This window comes from Pristis pectinata, chromosome 15 (genome assembly GCF_009764475.1).
Source record: "Pristis pectinata isolate sPriPec2 chromosome 15, sPriPec2.1.pri, whole genome shotgun sequence".
Taxonomy (NCBI): domain Eukaryota; kingdom Metazoa; phylum Chordata; class Chondrichthyes; order Rhinopristiformes; family Pristidae; genus Pristis; species Pristis pectinata.
The window spans coordinates 6,893,749-6,910,541 of record NC_067419.1 but is presented as its reverse complement, the minus strand read 5'-3'; the positions used below and the strand labels follow the sequence as shown (position 1 = coordinate 6,910,541).

The 16,793-nt window shown below is 41.8% G+C and overlaps 1 protein-coding gene across 4 annotated transcripts in view; it reads right to left on the bottom strand.

The window, feature by feature from the left end:
- The window catches only part of pphln1 (periphilin 1), a 125,557-nt gene that overhangs the window by 91,426 nt on the left and 17,338 nt on the right, over positions 1 to 16,793 (bottom strand). For all 4 annotated transcript variants that reach the window (XM_052030497.1, XM_052030495.1, XM_052030498.1 and 1 more), the window contains exon 4: positions 12,623 to 12,684. In XM_052030497.1, coding sequence (XP_051886457.1) covers positions 12,623 to 12,684 — 62 coding nt within the window. The remainder of the gene's footprint in view (positions 1 to 12,622; positions 12,685 to 16,793) is intronic.

The following is a 16,793-nucleotide window of genomic DNA, read 5'->3' as shown; positions in this document are numbered from 1 at the left end:
TGTCAAACTTCCAAGTGGAAAAGGCAGCAAATGCTTACAGTTACAGGACAGCTCTGGGAGATGCAGCCAATCATTTTAAAGAGCATCAGGAAAAACTCTCAGTATATTTTCTTGGGAATCAATACAAAAATATTTCTAAAATTCACACATAGAAAGCTCAACAATGTGATTAGCTCTCAACAAAAAAACTGGTCAAAAGCAGAAAATAGTCCTATATTGTTTGCCTAGTATGCAAATTCAAAATTAAATATATTATTAATGCTATAGATCCATAGGGAATAGACTAAAATATTGTAGGCACACCTCAATATTTTATTGAACATGCCTTTGTTACACTAATAAAAACTGGATTTGTAAAGGTTGGGGAGAGGTTGGTTTGGGAAGGGTGGGGTAGCTGCCAGGACAGTCAGTCATACTACACTCAGGAGGGAGAGGATCTCACTCTTAGATCAGAGAGAGGCTCAGGATTGCATCCAAGGAAACAGGTCTAAAGATAATTAATGATGGGGGAGGAAGGAATCCAGAGATCAAAGCCTCCAATGGGGTTCCAGAAGATCAGAGGATGGGTGATTACCAGGTTCCAGGGCTCAGAAGATCCAAGTTTCAGCCCAAGATGGCTAGGTCAACAAAAATGATTGGGAGGTCAGAGCTTGGATGGACCAGCAAGATTTTCTTGGGACACAAGGCAGAAGGGTGCAAAGAACTTATCAGGCAATGATACACATCCAATGCCATGTTGAGAAGAAACATTTATCCTCAAAATACTCAACAAAAAAAAATTGGGAGAATTTACCCCAACACACAAGAAATTCTGCAGGTTCTGGAATAACACACACAAAATGCTGGAGGAACTCAGCAGGTCAGGCAACATCAATGGAAGGAAATAAACAGCCAACGTTTTGGGTCAAGATCCTTCATCAGAACTAATTTGCCCTAAGTTGTCCCACGATGTACCAAAAGAAAATTCCTCATTTCAGTCAGTCCTAACATGGAATCAGTGACACAAGACTACTCCAAAATAGACTGGTAAAATATCCTGAATGAAACATGTTAAACAACCAGCATGAACCAACCCAGAAATGGTCAATATTGTGCTTTACTTCAAGAAAGTTTAAAAAAATTTCAACCAGTTTACCGTGTAAAAAGAAAAACAATATAAGTGAATTTCTGACCAATACTTTTATCCCCGTTTCCTTCCCCCCGTTGAGAAAGGTTAGAGGAAAGCTGTCATAGCACATTATTTGACCATGAGTAATCAAGATTATTAAGTTTTTTATAACTAAAGTATAACATTAAAGGTGTTATATCCACAGGCACTGTCTTTTTGTTTAAATAACTTTTCATGCCTACATTTATAATGGAAACTGCCAATGCAGGTTACAAGTTAAAACCACTGGAAGCACTGCAACACCAGCAGCAAGATGATAGAGATAAGATTTGATAGGATTGTCTAATTCTCATTAAAATGAGAAATAGAGGACACAGAGGATGAAAAAAAAACTTTAAAATAGGGACCTTTCCTGAAGAATGCATTTGATTTTTATTTGGGGGGTGGTGGTGACTGGAAGAGAAGAACTATCTACTAAAAACAACTTTTTAATAAATCCTGCTATTTCATCTCTCTAGGATGGATTCAAAGTTGAGTCAAAGTAGGTGAAGGTTGTGGTCCCACTGTGCTAAACAAAGACCGGAATACATGCGTAAACTCTGATCTCAGAAGTTTCAAAAGCAAATCTGAGATTTACAATTACTCTTCAAATCAACTGGAAGTTGCATTATAACCTTTCTTACTTAGAAAAAGCAGCAAAGAACATATACTATGGTTTTTTGTAATGCTTATATGAACATATGATAAGGAACAGGAATGTGCCACTCAACTCCTTGAGCTTCCTCCCTGACTCCATAAAATCACAGCTATTCTGGTTGTATTTTCAGATAAACATTCACATCTAACCACAGTAACCTTTCACCTCCCCTCCTTTCTATCCGACTCTGCCTTTAAAAATATTCAAAGACTGCTTCTTCCCTTGCCCTCCAAAGGAAGAACATTCCAAAAAGAGAAAAACCTTTGTCACTCGTCTTAAATCTGCAGGATGCCTCAAAAACAAAAATCAAGCTGCCTCCACCTCTTCTACACTCCAGCAGATACAAGTCTAGCTAGTCCAAATCTTTTCATAAGACAACTATGCCATTCCAGTCAGATTCTAGTAAAACTTCTCCGAACTGCTTCTAATACGTTGAGACCAATACTGTACACAGTGCTCCACATGTGATGTCACCAAGATTTTATCTATACAATTGAAGCATAACCTCCCTAGTTCTGTATTCAATGTTCCTCACAATAAACCAGAACAATTTTCCTAATTAGTCTACTTTCAATGTTTTGTGAATCAAGGACATATAGATCTCTCTGCATCACAGAGGTCTGCAACTTTTCACCATTTTGATGACAGGTTTCTTGATTTGTCATTTTGGCAAAAATAAATATCATTTTCCCACATTAAACTTAATTTGTTGGAACTTTGGCCACACACATTACATATTATAGCTGCCTTAAGACCTCCTTACAAATGACTTTTCTAACTCTCTATTTAATCAGCAAATTTAACAACCATATCTTCAATATTTTCATCCAGTTTATTGTATTGATTGTAAAACATTGCAGACCCAGCACCAATTACTGTGGTTGTACATTGTAACACTCAGTATATCTTGCCAACCAACAAAAGACACATTTTATGCCTACTCCATTTCCCGACAGCCAACCAATCTTCAATCTATAGGAGACAAGACACTGCAGATGCTGGAACCTGGAGCAAAAAAAGACAATCTGCTGGAAGGGCTCAACAGTCAAGCAGCAATATCAATCCATATCGACAGGTTATCTCCAAAAACATGATCTTTTATTTTCTACAATAACCTTAGCTGCAACACCTTATCAAATGTCTGCTAAAATTCAAGTATGTATGCTGGATCCCCTACATCCACACGCATATTACTTCGTCAAATAACTACAACAAATGGGTCATATGCGATTTCCCTTTCACAACACTATGACTTTGCCTCTTTGCCTTGCATTTTTCCCCAAGTGCTCTGTTATAATGATTTTAATAACAGCTTCTAACATTTTTCTTATGATTGATGTTAAGCTAACTAGTCTCTAGTTTTCCAATTTCTGTCCCCCTCCCTTTTTGAATAAAGGAGTTACATTTGCATTATCCCAACATAATGGAACCTATGAACTTTTGAAAAATTAAAATCAAAACATCAACCGTCTACCAAATCTCCTCAAACACCCAATGAAGTAGAGCCACTGGCGTGCCTTCTTCATGATTGCATCAATGTGTTGGACCCAAGATAAGTCCTCTGAGATGTTGATGCCCAGGAACTCGAAACTGCTCACCCTTTCCACCACTAACTCCTCAATGAAGACTGGTGTTTGTTCTCCCAACTTCTCCTTCCTGAAGTCCACAATCAATTCCTTGGTCTTGCTGACGTTGAGTGCGCGGTTGTTGTTGCGACACCACTCAACCAGCCAGTTTATCTCACTCATGTATGCCTCCTCGTCATCAACCAACTTTCAAGACTCTACTCATCTTAAACTCTCCTTCAGTTCCAGACATCCTTAATAATTTGTCCATATGGTGATTTTTCAGATGCATCAAAAGCAATGCAGACGGTGAGGAATTTGGTGCAGAAATGAATGCATCAGAGCCAAGCTAAATCAAATGACTTCCATGCATGCAGCAGGTTTAATCATACATAGATAAGTAGGGACACTATTTGACTTTATTCTTCCTGAGATGATGTTAATCATAAGGCAATTTCCACCTGCATGTGTGCACCATTAACTCAGGATAGCAGAGGCAAAAAACATCACATTTAATCAGCATCTGGAGGTGTACTTGAAAAGCCATGACCTGCAAGGCCATGGACTGATTGCTGGAAAGTGAGATAAAACTAGGTGGCTTTTTTTAGATGGCAGAAACTCAAATGGGCCAAATGGCCTCTTTACATGCCATTCATTTGCTATGATTCCATAAGCTTGATGTTCAATAACAGTACCAGAGCCAATTGCCTCATCAACATCCTGGGGATCCCAACTGACAAGAAATTTAATTGTCTCGACTACATAAATATCATGACCCACAAAAGCAATCTGGGTATTTTTCAGCAAGTGGCTCACCTCCTGACTCCCCAAAGCCTTTCTTTTCTACCATTAGCAAAACAGGAGGCTTGCCACTTATCTGGATGAGTGCAACTCCAAATACACCCAAACATAATGCAGGTCAAACAATCCGCCTTTCTAAGCATTCACTTCTTCCATCACATGAAGGCATGGCTATAGTGTCATACCATCTACAAAATGCAGATTACTCCATAAGTAACATCCCTCTAATCTGCTACCTTACTATAAAACACGCAGGGAGCAGGCACAATGGAACTCCACCACTTAATGATTTTCTGCAATTCACCCAGCATTCGAACTTAGGTGTATCATGTCATTCAACAACTCTGGCTCTATTTCTATCATTAAGAAGATGGTGGTGAGCTAGTTAGGGATGGTCAATAAATGCTGGCATTGCCAATGATGTATACATCCTGCAAATGAATAAAAGATAAATGCTAATGAAACAGAAAGATCTCATCTGTGCAGCTAAAGTACTGATATGAATAAACATGAGTACCTAGACAACAGCAAGACAAATGTCAGGCTGCTGTTTATCGACTACAGCTCGGCATTCAACAACATCATTCCCCTCAGTACTAATCAACAAGCTTCAAAACCTGGGCCTCTGTACCCCCCCTCTGCAACTGGATCCTCGACTTCCTTATCGGAAGATCAGAGTCAATGCAGGTCGGTAGTAACATCTCCTCCTCGCAATCAACACAGGCACACCTCAAGGATGCGTGCTTAGCCCACTGCTCTACTCTCTCTACACTCATGACTATGTGGCTAGGCACAGCTCAAATGCCATCTATAAATTCGCCAATGACATCACTGTTGTTGGCAGAATCTCAGATGGCAATGAGGAGGCATACAGGAGTGAGGTAGACCGGCTGGTTGGGTGGCGTCGCAACAACAACCTCGCACTCAATGTCAGTAAGACCGAGGAATTGATTGTGGGAAGTCGGGAGAACACACACCAGTCTTCATTTGAGGGGTCAGCGGTGGAAAGGGTGAGCAGCTTCAAGTTCCTGGGCATCAACATATGAGGATTTATCTTGAGTTCAACACATTGATGCAATCACAAAGAAGGCACGCCAGTGGCTTTACTTCATTGGAGTTTGAGGAGATTTGGTATGTCACCAAAGACTCTTGCAAATTTCTACAGATGTACAGTGGAGAGCATACTGACTGGTTGCATCACCACATGGTACGAAGGCTCCAATGTGCAGGATCGAAAGAAGCTGCAGAGGGTTGTAGACTCAGCCAGCTCCATCATGGGCACAACCCCCCCGCCATCGAGGACATCTTCAAGAGGCAGCACCTTGAGAAGCCGGCATCCATCATTAAGGACCCTCACCACGCGGGACATGCTCTCCTCACGTTACTACCATCGGGGAGGTGGTACAGGAACTTGAAGACCCACACTCAATATTTCAGGAAGACCTTCTTCCCCTCCGCTATCAGATTTCTGAATGGTCCATGAACCCATGAACACTACTTCATTATTCCTCTTTTGCGTTATTTATTTAGTTTTGTGACTTAATAATTTTTGTCTGTATGACTTGCACTGTACTGCTGCCACAAAACAACACATTTCAGCACATATGCCAGTGATAATAAACCTGATTCTGATGAGGTGGTATTATTTTTAAAAAGAGAAGTTGGCTTATCTCAAATAATAGATACGGTTAATATCACTATTGGTGAGCGAAAAAGACAAACCTCATATTCATTGGTGTTTATGATACTCTCTCAAAAAAATCAAAAATTGTGTGCCTTTATTTATTCATGATGTCCTCTATCAAGGGGATTAAATGCATGATATATTAATTTATAACTGCATTATTGAAGGTTTCTTTTCCTGTGTTATTGTTTGGCCAAAATAAAAGATTAAAAATGTAAACAATTTAAATTTACTGACTTGAAAAATGTTTTTGTTTTGCAAGGTTTTACGTAATTTGCATTTTACAAACAAATGCATTCTTGTACAGGCTATTTATATTTCATGTACAGATACAATTTGTACCAGCATTTATAACGTTATAAACATAATTGAAAAGAGCTGTTTGCGTATCACCTTGATGATTGGTGGAAAATAGTACCAATGTTAAAACATCACCAAATGCAACTAGAATCTTGACTCAGGTTACAGAAGCAATTAAAATTTTGGGAACAAAGCAGGAAAAAATGTTGGGAACTCCAAGGTGAATGCAAAACAGATTAGTGGGAAGAAAAGCTAGGATCCTTTAGGCTCAGGGCAACTACAAATATGAATGCTTGCGAATTTGGTGGGAATATAGAAATTTGCAGAACATGATTCTTGTGTATAGCAGGTCTCAAAAGTCACAATGAAAGTGAATATATCATTGATGTGGGAGTGGTGCTGGAAGGAAGCTTACAAGGTGCAACAATATAGTCCTCTCACTTGCCAAAGCCATTTGCCTATAAGCACAACAGAAAGGACACATAACACAATGCAAACAAACTTTATGGCTCAAATGAAAGATAGAATCCCAATTTATCATTTCCATAGAACCATACAGCACAAAACAGGCCCTTCAGCCCACCATGTTGTGCTGTCCATCAAACCACCCTCACACTACCTAACCCCTTCCTCCCGCATATCCCCCCATCCCACACTCCTCCATATGCCTACCCAACAAGCTCTTGAACCTGTTCAATGTATCTGCCTCCACCACCACCCCAGGCAGTGCATTCCATGCACCAACCACTCTCTGGGCAAAAAACCTCCCCCTGACATCGCCCCTGAACCTCCCACCCATAACCTTAAAGCCATGCCCTCTCGTCTTGAGCATTGGTGCCCTGGGAAGGAGGCGCTGACTGTCTACTCTATCTATTCCTCTCGGTATTTTATATACCTCTATCATGTCTCCTCTCATCCTCCTCCTTTCCAGTGAATAAAGCCCTAGCACCTTAAGCCTCTCCTCATATTCAATACTCTCTAATCCAGGCAGCATCCTGGTAAATCTCCTCTGCACCCTCTCCAACGCCTCCACATCCTTCCTATAATGAGGCGACCAGAACTGAACACAGTACTCTAAGTGTGGCCTAACTAGAGTTTTGTGAAGCTGCATCATCACCTCGCGGCTCTTAAACTCAGTCCCGTGACTTATGAAAGCCAACATCCCACTGGCCTTCTTAACTGCTCTTTCCACCTGTGAGGCAACTTTCAATGAACTGTGAATATGAACCCCCAGATCCCTCTGCTCCTCCACACTGCCAAGTACCTTGCCATTCACCCAGTACTCTGCCCTGGAGTTTGTCCTTCCAAAGTGTACCACCTCACACTTCTCCGGATTGAACTCCATCTGCCACTTGTCAGCCCAGCTCTGCCTCTTATCAATATCCCTCTGTAAGCTCCGACAGCCCTCCACACTATCCACAACACCGCCTATCTTAGTGTCATCCGCAAACTTACTAACCCAGCCCTCCACCCCCTCATCTAAGTCATCTATAAATATCACAAAAAGTAGAGGTCCCAGAACCGATCCCTGCGGGACACCACTAGTCACTGCCTTCCAATCCGAGGGCACTCCTTCCACCACAACCCTCTGCTTTCTACATGAAAGCCAAATCCTAATCCACACAGCCAGGCTTCCTTGGATCCCTTGGTCTCTGACCTTCTGAAGAAGCCTACCATGAGGAACCTTATCAAACACCTTACTAAAATCCATGTAAACCACATCCACCACACTGCCCTCATCAATCTTCCTGGTCACCTCCTCAAAGAACTCTATCAGGCTTGTGAGGCAAGATCTTCCCTTCACAAAGCCATGCTGGCTGTCCCTAATCAGTCCATGATTCTCTAGGTGTTCATAAATCCTATCCCTTAGAATCCTTTCTAACAGCTTACCCATCACAGACGTGAGACTCACCGGTCTATAATTCCCTGGCCTATCCCTATTACCTTTTTTGAACAAGGGGACAACATTCACAACCCTCCAATCCTCTGGCACCATCCCCGTGGACAACGAGGACTCAAAGATCCTTACCAGCGGTTCAACAATCTCCTCCCTAGCCTCTCGAAGCAGCCTGGGGAAAATCCCGTCAGGCCCTGGAGATTTATCTGTCTTAATATTATTTAACAACTTCAACATATCCTCTCTCGATATCAACAACCTCGAAAACATTACCCCTACCAGCACTCCCTTCCGCGTCATCAAGACCCCTCTCCCTGGTGAATACCGAAGAGAAGTACTCATTGAGAACTTCTCTCACTTCCGCCGCCTCCAGGCAAATTCTCCCATCTTTGTCCTTAATCGGACCTACCTTTACCCTTGCCATCCTCCTACCCTTCACGTACTTGAAAAGGGCCTTGGGATTTTCCTTAACCCTACTAGCCAAAGCCTTTTCATGTCCCCTTCTAGCTCTCCTCAGCCCTTTCTTAAGTTCCTTCCTCGCTACCCTATATTCCTCACGGGCCCTGTCTGAACCTTGCTGCTTATACCTCACATATGCTACCTTCTTCTCCCTAACTAGTCATTCTACCTCTCTCATCACCCACAGTTCCTTCACCCTGCCATTCCTTCTCTGCCTCACTGGGACATATTTATCCCTAACATCCTGCATAAGATCCCTGAACATCGACCACATCTCCATGGTACATTTTCCTTCAAAAAGGACATCCCAATTTACACTCCCAAGTTCTCTCCTTATAGCCTCATAGTTCGCCCTTCCCCAATTGAAAAACCTCTTGTCCTCTCTGCACCTGTCCCTGTCCATGACAATTTTAAAGGTTATGGAGCAATGGTCACTGTCCCCCAAATGCTCACCCACCAATAGATCCTTCACCTGTCCCGGTTCATTTCCTAAAACTAGATCTAACATGGCATTCCCTCTAGTCGGCCTGTCAACATACTGCGTCAGGAATCCCTCCTGGACACATTTAACAAATTCCGTCCCATCTAAACCTTTGGCACTAAGCAGGTTCCAGTCTATATTTGGGAAGTTGAAGTCTCCCATTATAACAACCCTGTTATTTTTGCTTCTCTGCAAACACTGCCTGCCAATCTGCTCCTCTATATCTCTACTGCTACCGGGTGGCCTATAGAATACTCCTAGTAGAGTAACTGCTCCTTTCCTGTTCCTTAATTCCACCCATACGGACTCTAGAGATGATCCTTCTACAACATCCATCTTTTCCACAGCTGTAAGAGTGTCCCTGACCAGTATCGCCACCCCTCCTCCTCTTCTCCCCCCCTCCCTATCCCTTTTAAAACACTGAAAATGAGGAATATTTAATATCCATTCCTGCCCTGGTGACAGCCATGTCTTTGTAATAGCCACAATATCATAGTCCCCCATACTTATCCAAGCCCTCAGTTCATCCCCCTTATTCCTGACACTTCTTGCATTTAAGTAAACACACTTCAGTCCATCTACCTTACTACTTTTATAGCCTGTATTCTGCTTCTCCTTCCTCAAAGCCTCTCTACCTGTTTGATCTAACTTTTCCCCATTCCCTTCTTCCTCTGATCTACTCCTCCAGTTCCCTTCCCCCTCACAAACTAGTTTAAACCCTCCCGAACCACCCTAGCAAATCTTGCCGCAAGGATATTGGCCCCCTTCTGGTTCGGGTGTAACCCGTCCTCTCTGTACAGGTCCCACCTTCCCGAGATCCCAATGATCCAGAAATCTAAAACCCTCCCTCCTGCACCAGCTTCTCAGCCACGCATTTATCTGCCATCTCCTCCTATTCCTGCCTTCACTATCACGTGGCACTGGCAGCAATCCCGAGATTGCTACCCTTGAGGTCCTGTTCCTCAATTTTCTGCCTAGCTCCCTGAACTCACTCTTCAGGACCTCATCCCCCTTCCTACCTATGTCATTGGTGCCAATATGGACCACAACTTCTGGCTGTTCTCCCTCCCGCTCAAGAATCATGTGGAACTGATCAGTGACATCCCGGACCCTGGCACCTGGGAGGCAACATACCATCCGGGATTCATGCTCTTTATCTACCTGTCATACTAGCTTCAGGGATCTATGGTTGCGCATTCTGTTCCTCTAAAAACATGACTCTTAACTGTGCATTTCCATGCCTTATTTGCCTTCACCAAATGCAGTACATATAGAATTCCAGACTGAATTCCATTTCTAACTATTCTGTCCAAGTAATATTAGTCTGCAGCCCAATTTTTTTTTTCTTGTCAACCACAGAGTCATTTCTTTTTTAAAATCACCAGCAACATGGTTCCTAGATTCAAGTCAAAATCACTTGTATATAAAGATGTAAAACTGCAAAAGTTGAAGGAAACTACAAAGTTGATATTGGCAGTAACAGTCCAATGGATGGAAGTTGGCTTTAAGGTTCACAGTGCATCTCTGTAACAGCACCTCACTGACCCAGAGCCTGTGGAAGCACTTATCTTCAAACACTATGTGGTTACAGTGAGGCCTGTAAAAGTGATGTGGAGTAAGCAGTCTGGCATCTGCAAGTTTAATGATAAGCTTTCTTTTCGCTCTCATCATTTAAACCAAGAAATCCCACACACAAGAAATTTTAAAAGTAACTCTCTATTAATTTTCAATTAACAGAATACAGTGCATTTCCATAACATTGTTTTTGTTCCATATTCATTATATCATGAGGGTGAAAAGCAGATTCAATAACCTAATCTTTATACTACACAATGCCCAGAAGATGGATGGTGTGACTCTTGATGGCAGTCAGCCTTTTTTGGTTCATTAATCTTAAGGAAGCTATCATTGTTATTGATTTTGTTCATCACTGTTACATGTCACTTGGACTATTTCATCAATGTTAATTTTACAGGCATTTATCTTCTTTAGTCAGATAACCATTTCAATAAAGACAAAAATAGAAACGTTGAAACCTAATTAATGGAAATGGTTGAGGGAAAAAAATTTCCTAAGTAGACATTTGAAGAAATGAAAATGTAAAAGCATTCAAAGTTACGAGGTCCTTCTCTCTTCCAGTTGTGTTAATTCTACTTACCAGAAACCACATGCACACCGAAAGTGTCTATAAAATTTAGTCAAAGTCAACAGCCAGTGAACAGCAGTAATCAGTCTCCAGATAGGTATGTAAATGTGGTGCCTCAGTTCTTCTCTCCCACTATGGAACAGAGTTTGGCACCTTCACCAGAGAGATACCAAACATGCTGCTTCTAATGCGTACATTGCAGAAGCATTTATAGTTTAAGTGCCTAGCCTGATTCACACAGCAGCCTCTTGCCATGTGATCTTAGCAACTAAAGAGCAAAGCCAGGTGATGCCAAGATGGATTGTCATTGCTTCTATTTCCCCACCCAGACTCAAAGCCAGGTGTTGGAGTCTGAGAACAAAAGAAGGTAGTAGCAAGAGTAGGCCATTGTGCCCCTCAAGTCTGCCCTGTCATTCAGTATGATCACGGTTGATCTATCTCAGGACTCAATTCCCCCTCTGTGCCAGATCGCCAGAGTCCTTAATCTCCTGAACCTTCAGAAATTGATCTACCTCAATGTTAAATACTTCTGAAGGAGCTAACCACCACAGCTCTCTGCAGAATTCTGGAGATTCACCACCTCTGAGAAGACAGTTCTACACATTTGGTTTTAAATGGCCCCTTATCTTGAAACTATATTCCCTCATTCAAGACTCACCCACGAGTGAAAACATCTCGTCCTCTACCCTGTCATGATCCCTTAGGATTTTACATGCTTCAAATAAGATCACCCCAAAACTCTAAACGCCAGAGAATGCAGAACCAACCTGTTTTAACTTCTCTTGGTAGTACAATCCCATCATCCCAGGAATTAGCCCAGTAAATGTCTTTTTAACTGACTCCAGTGTTTTCTTAGATATGGGGACCAAAACTACGCACAGTACTCCTGGTGGCCTCAGCAACAACTTGTACAATTTTAACAAGAGGCAACCATTGGGCAATGTGGCAATAACAACACATCCAGACAGGGCATTCCTTTGTTACTTTCTGTCACCTCTAAAGAAAGAGTAATAGTGCAGAGGACATATTTAAGGAATGTGGAGAGATGGTTTTCTCAACCTGGATGTTAAGGAGCCAACGAGAAAATCGTCTTAGTATTGTGCGATGATGTTAATCTGGTAGTTAAGGGGCCTTTAGGGAACAGAGACCAAAACAAGTTATTTGTAGTATTGAGATGTCATTTAGTGACCTTGAATACTTTTGATAAATCCACTTTTTTTGAGTCTCTAACATTTACAGTCTGAAATGTCTCTGTTTTTTCCCCATCATCCAACAAAATGAAACATGTTTTTTTCCCCCCACAAACTGCATATCTTGTTTGCAAGAAATTCCCACACCTACCAAATCATCAAGAAGGGCCTTACAAAACCAAGAACTATTTTTATGCTTATGTAAACCCATTACTGACATTTACAGTTTCTCAAATCAGCCTCTGTTGTTGACTGCAGGACAAATTAATACAACCACTGCCTTAATTGACCTACCTGTAGTCAGCTTGCCTACTTCCTGAATGTTCATCTCTGGGCCATCTGGAATTTTCATCACCCTGAATAAATTTTATGAAGAGAAAATAAAGATTTTAAAAATCTAGAATGTTCTGGAGTGATACCAACTAGGGGCACCTAACAACATCCCCAAAAAGTGAATTTTCATCAGATGGGAAGTTTCAAGCCACAATCCAACCCATCACCCGCTCATGTGGATGATGTCTCATTAAATATTTCAATGATACCATGGCCCTAAGATCTTTTTTCTTTCTTCCAGCTAGCGGACGGTATACTTCCTCCTAACATTTGAACCTTTCAAGCAGTCAGACTCCATCAGCAAACCACTTCTGCAATCTGACATCTTCCCCAGCCAGTAACCTCTCACTCATGTGATCATCTCTTGAATAATAATTTCCTATTTCTTTCCATTTCGCTTTTATAGATGGCTCAATTTTTTAAATATATGGAATACCTCAGCAGTTCATTTCATCATTCTCCTCCATCCGTAAATAGGCTAAGCCACTAATTATCAGCCAAATTACAATCTCTTTCCTCTATCACTGCACAGGCTATCAGGCTTACCACCTGATAGCCTGCCAGTCTCTCAGTCTGGTTGAGTATCCCCAGGAACAGATTCTAAAAATAATCAGATTGTACTATTAAACAGGGAGGAGAAAAGAGTAAAACAAACTTGCAGTTTCTCTGCACAGGCTTGAGCCCTAACAATGAAGAAAAATAGATGGCAAGAATTAAGAAATTGACAGTGCAACAAACGTGCAGAATAACCAAGACCTACTATTACGTTTTAATCTAAGAACACCAAACACCAATATGTTGGCGGAATATAGTATTAATGGTAGGACTCTTGGCAGTGTGGAGGATCAGAGGGATCTTGGGGTCCGAGTCCATAGGACGCTCAAAGCGGCTGTGCAGGTTGACCCTGTGGTTAAGAAGGCATTTGGTGTATTGTCCTTCATCAATCGGGGAATTGAATTTAGGAGCCAAGAGGTATTGTTGCAGCTATATACGTCCCTGGTCAGACCCCACTTGGAGTATTGTGCTCAGTTCTGGTCGCCTCACTACAGGAAAGATGTGGAAGCCATAGAAAGGGTGCAGAGGAGATTTACAAGAATGCTGCCTGGAATGCGGACCATGCCTTATGAAAGCAGGTTGAGGGAACTCGGCCTTTTCTCCTTGGAGAGACGGACGATGAGGGGGGACCTGATAGAGGTGTATAAGATGATGAGAGGTATTGATAGGGTAGATAGTCAGAGGCTTTTCACCAGGGCTGAATTGGTGGCCACAAGAGGACATAGGTTTAAGGTGCTGGGGAGTAGATATAGAGGAGATGTCAGGGGTAAGTTTTTTACTCAGAGAGTGGTGAGTGCGTGGAATGGGCTGCCGGAAACGGTGGTGGAGGCTGATACGATAGGGTCTTTCAAGAGACTGTTAGATAGGTATATGGAGCTGAGTAAGATAGAGGGCTATGGGTAAGCCTAGTAATTTCTAGGGTAGGGACATATTCGGCACAGCTTTGTGGGCCGAAGGGCCTGAATTGTGCCGTAATTGTTCTATGTTCTAGGCTCTAACTGAAATGTCTTATGGCAGCAATGCTACATTTGGAAATATTCAGAACCTTTTTTTTTTACTAACAATGATTGCAAGTAAACATAATATCTGCTTTCTCTCCCCCAAAAGTTGCATAGGCAAAGATGGCATTAACTGACAGATACTTGGTCCTCAAATACAGCAGCCAAATGGTCAATCTTGTTATGCATGACTCATTAAGAACAGTCAACAATATATTAGAGGGTGGTGGGGGGGTGGGGGTCCACTGATGTATTATGGCTCAATACAATTGATTTTTTAAAAGGTCTGGTTATGCTTCTCCAGTGCAGAAGCATGGATGATTTCACGCCTCTTTAAGATCCCTAGCCCTGGTTCACAAACTACCAGGATTCGATAACTATCCTCCATTGTATACTAACAACTCAAAAGAATGAAACTGGTATCTCCAATACCGAACCACAGGGTCTTGAAATAGGAGAAACTTAAATGTTTACAAATATACTTTTTGATGAAAAATATTTTTGACAATTAAACTATTGCGCATTCACCTATGCCAATTTGTCCTGATGCATTAGGACCAGGTCAATGGGATTATGGTTTCAAATCAAGATTGTAGTGTTACAGTGCATTTCATCTTGACAATATTACAAGGGAAGTAGCCCAGATCACGGTATTTTGTATGGCTGCCAGCATTGAGATATACAGCAAGTATCCCAGGGCTCCAATCTTAAAGGGCTTCGTTTCATGGTGAGACGTTGTTGTGAAAAGTGTTGTTCTGGCTGGCATTGCTGAGAGCGCAGTAAGACAAATGGCATGGATGGAGGTGTCGGGGGGGTAAAGAGGGGAGAAAAGGGAGAAGGAAAGGAACAGGTAAGAGAGATGGGGATATTGAGTCCCTAGGCCATAATGCTAGCCATAGCTGAGTCTGGTGATCAAGCTGCATCCAGGAATTACAGTCCATAAAATATAAATAATGCTAGAAAAACATGACTGTCCAAATACATTAGAGGTCCAATACACAGAACATTTTTGCCAGTTTGTCTTCAGCTGCAACATTCAGGAAAAGGCAAATAATAGTTTATTCTTGTCAACACCCTCAAGCAACAAGGAGGTTCTCCTACGCAGCATTTTTATCCAAAATCAGGGTAGTTTATATGCACATTTGTGATACTGTATAGTCAAGGAACAAACCCTTAGGCATTCGTTGGTCACATTGGCCAAGGAGAGGCCCCTGTTTCAGTACTGAAGAATGCAATATTAAGAAAGATCCCTTGTTATTGAGGATGCAAGGTCACAGCACCTCATGGCAATTTGTGTAGATGAATGGTGAGTGAAACACACCAATCCTGCAGTGAAAATGAAATGTCGTTTAATCAGAGTTGGCAAGTCTTCACGTGCATATTTACAGATGAAGCTGAAGTAAAAAATCTCAGCTTTCACAGTTAATGCAGCCAAAGCAATCTGCAGCTTGATTAGCAAATGGTTAATCTTGCCATGGATCCAAGCAGTATCAAGTAGCTTCCCCAGCATGTAGCACATGCCATTCAACTTACTACAATGTTCATTTGAAAACGTACATCAGAATGGCTCATGTAAAATACTGATGCTCAAAGTACAATAATAGTTATTTTCACCATTGCAAACAGTAAGGAGTAACACTGTCACAGTGACTTGATCAGCCTATAGTTCATCACCACCCACCGCCACCCCCCCCACCGCACCCCCAGACTGCTTGGTATAGAACTCAATAGCATGGACTGGTGCTTCCAGACACAACTAGCAGCGGCAGATACAAAGGGCTTTGTGTAGATCTTTTCATACATCAATATCGCATTTATTGGTTTATTGCTTATATTCAGTAAGGAGATTGGACATTTAATTGATCACTTTTATGCTTATAGCTAGAATAAACTTGCTTGGAAGGAATCTCGTGAGCCACCTTATTGGCAAACAATTGGCATGGGACATTGCAGCCGTGCACAGACATCTATCGAGGAAAATGCCTCCAGAACTGATTATCTAATAAAATCGACTAAAATGCTAAAGAGTTGTTAAAGGAACTAACTTAATCCCATGATGGTATGCTCCTTCTTGGGCCACCGCAAGAGCATTCATGAGATGATCCTGCAAGTCTTACTCATTACTAACATCATTCACTGGGTAAATCTCATCATGAGGTGAGATCACAACTTAGGTGGGTGCATCCAAGATGATGACTTTCTTGCTGACCGGAAACAACCATTGGTCAATTATAATGAGCCTTGTGCTAAATCTCCTGAAGACCTTTTGTAAACAAGACAATTGCAGCACTGACCACTTTGAAGGTAAGACTTGCTCATTTCTATACTTCACAACTTAGTTTTACATCAAGGACACAATAATGCCATCACTGATTACAAACCCCTGCCAGTAACATACAGCCTTGCATGGCATTCTTGAAAACTTGTTCTATAACAATAATGTCACATATCATCTGGCAGCATTTGAGAGGTTCACTAGTGTTGAACAGAACGGTGGCCACGGCGGTGACGTGCTGCCATGGGCCTTCATCCTTTGAAAATAAATGGCAGTAACTTTGCCTGGATGAAACCACAGTTTT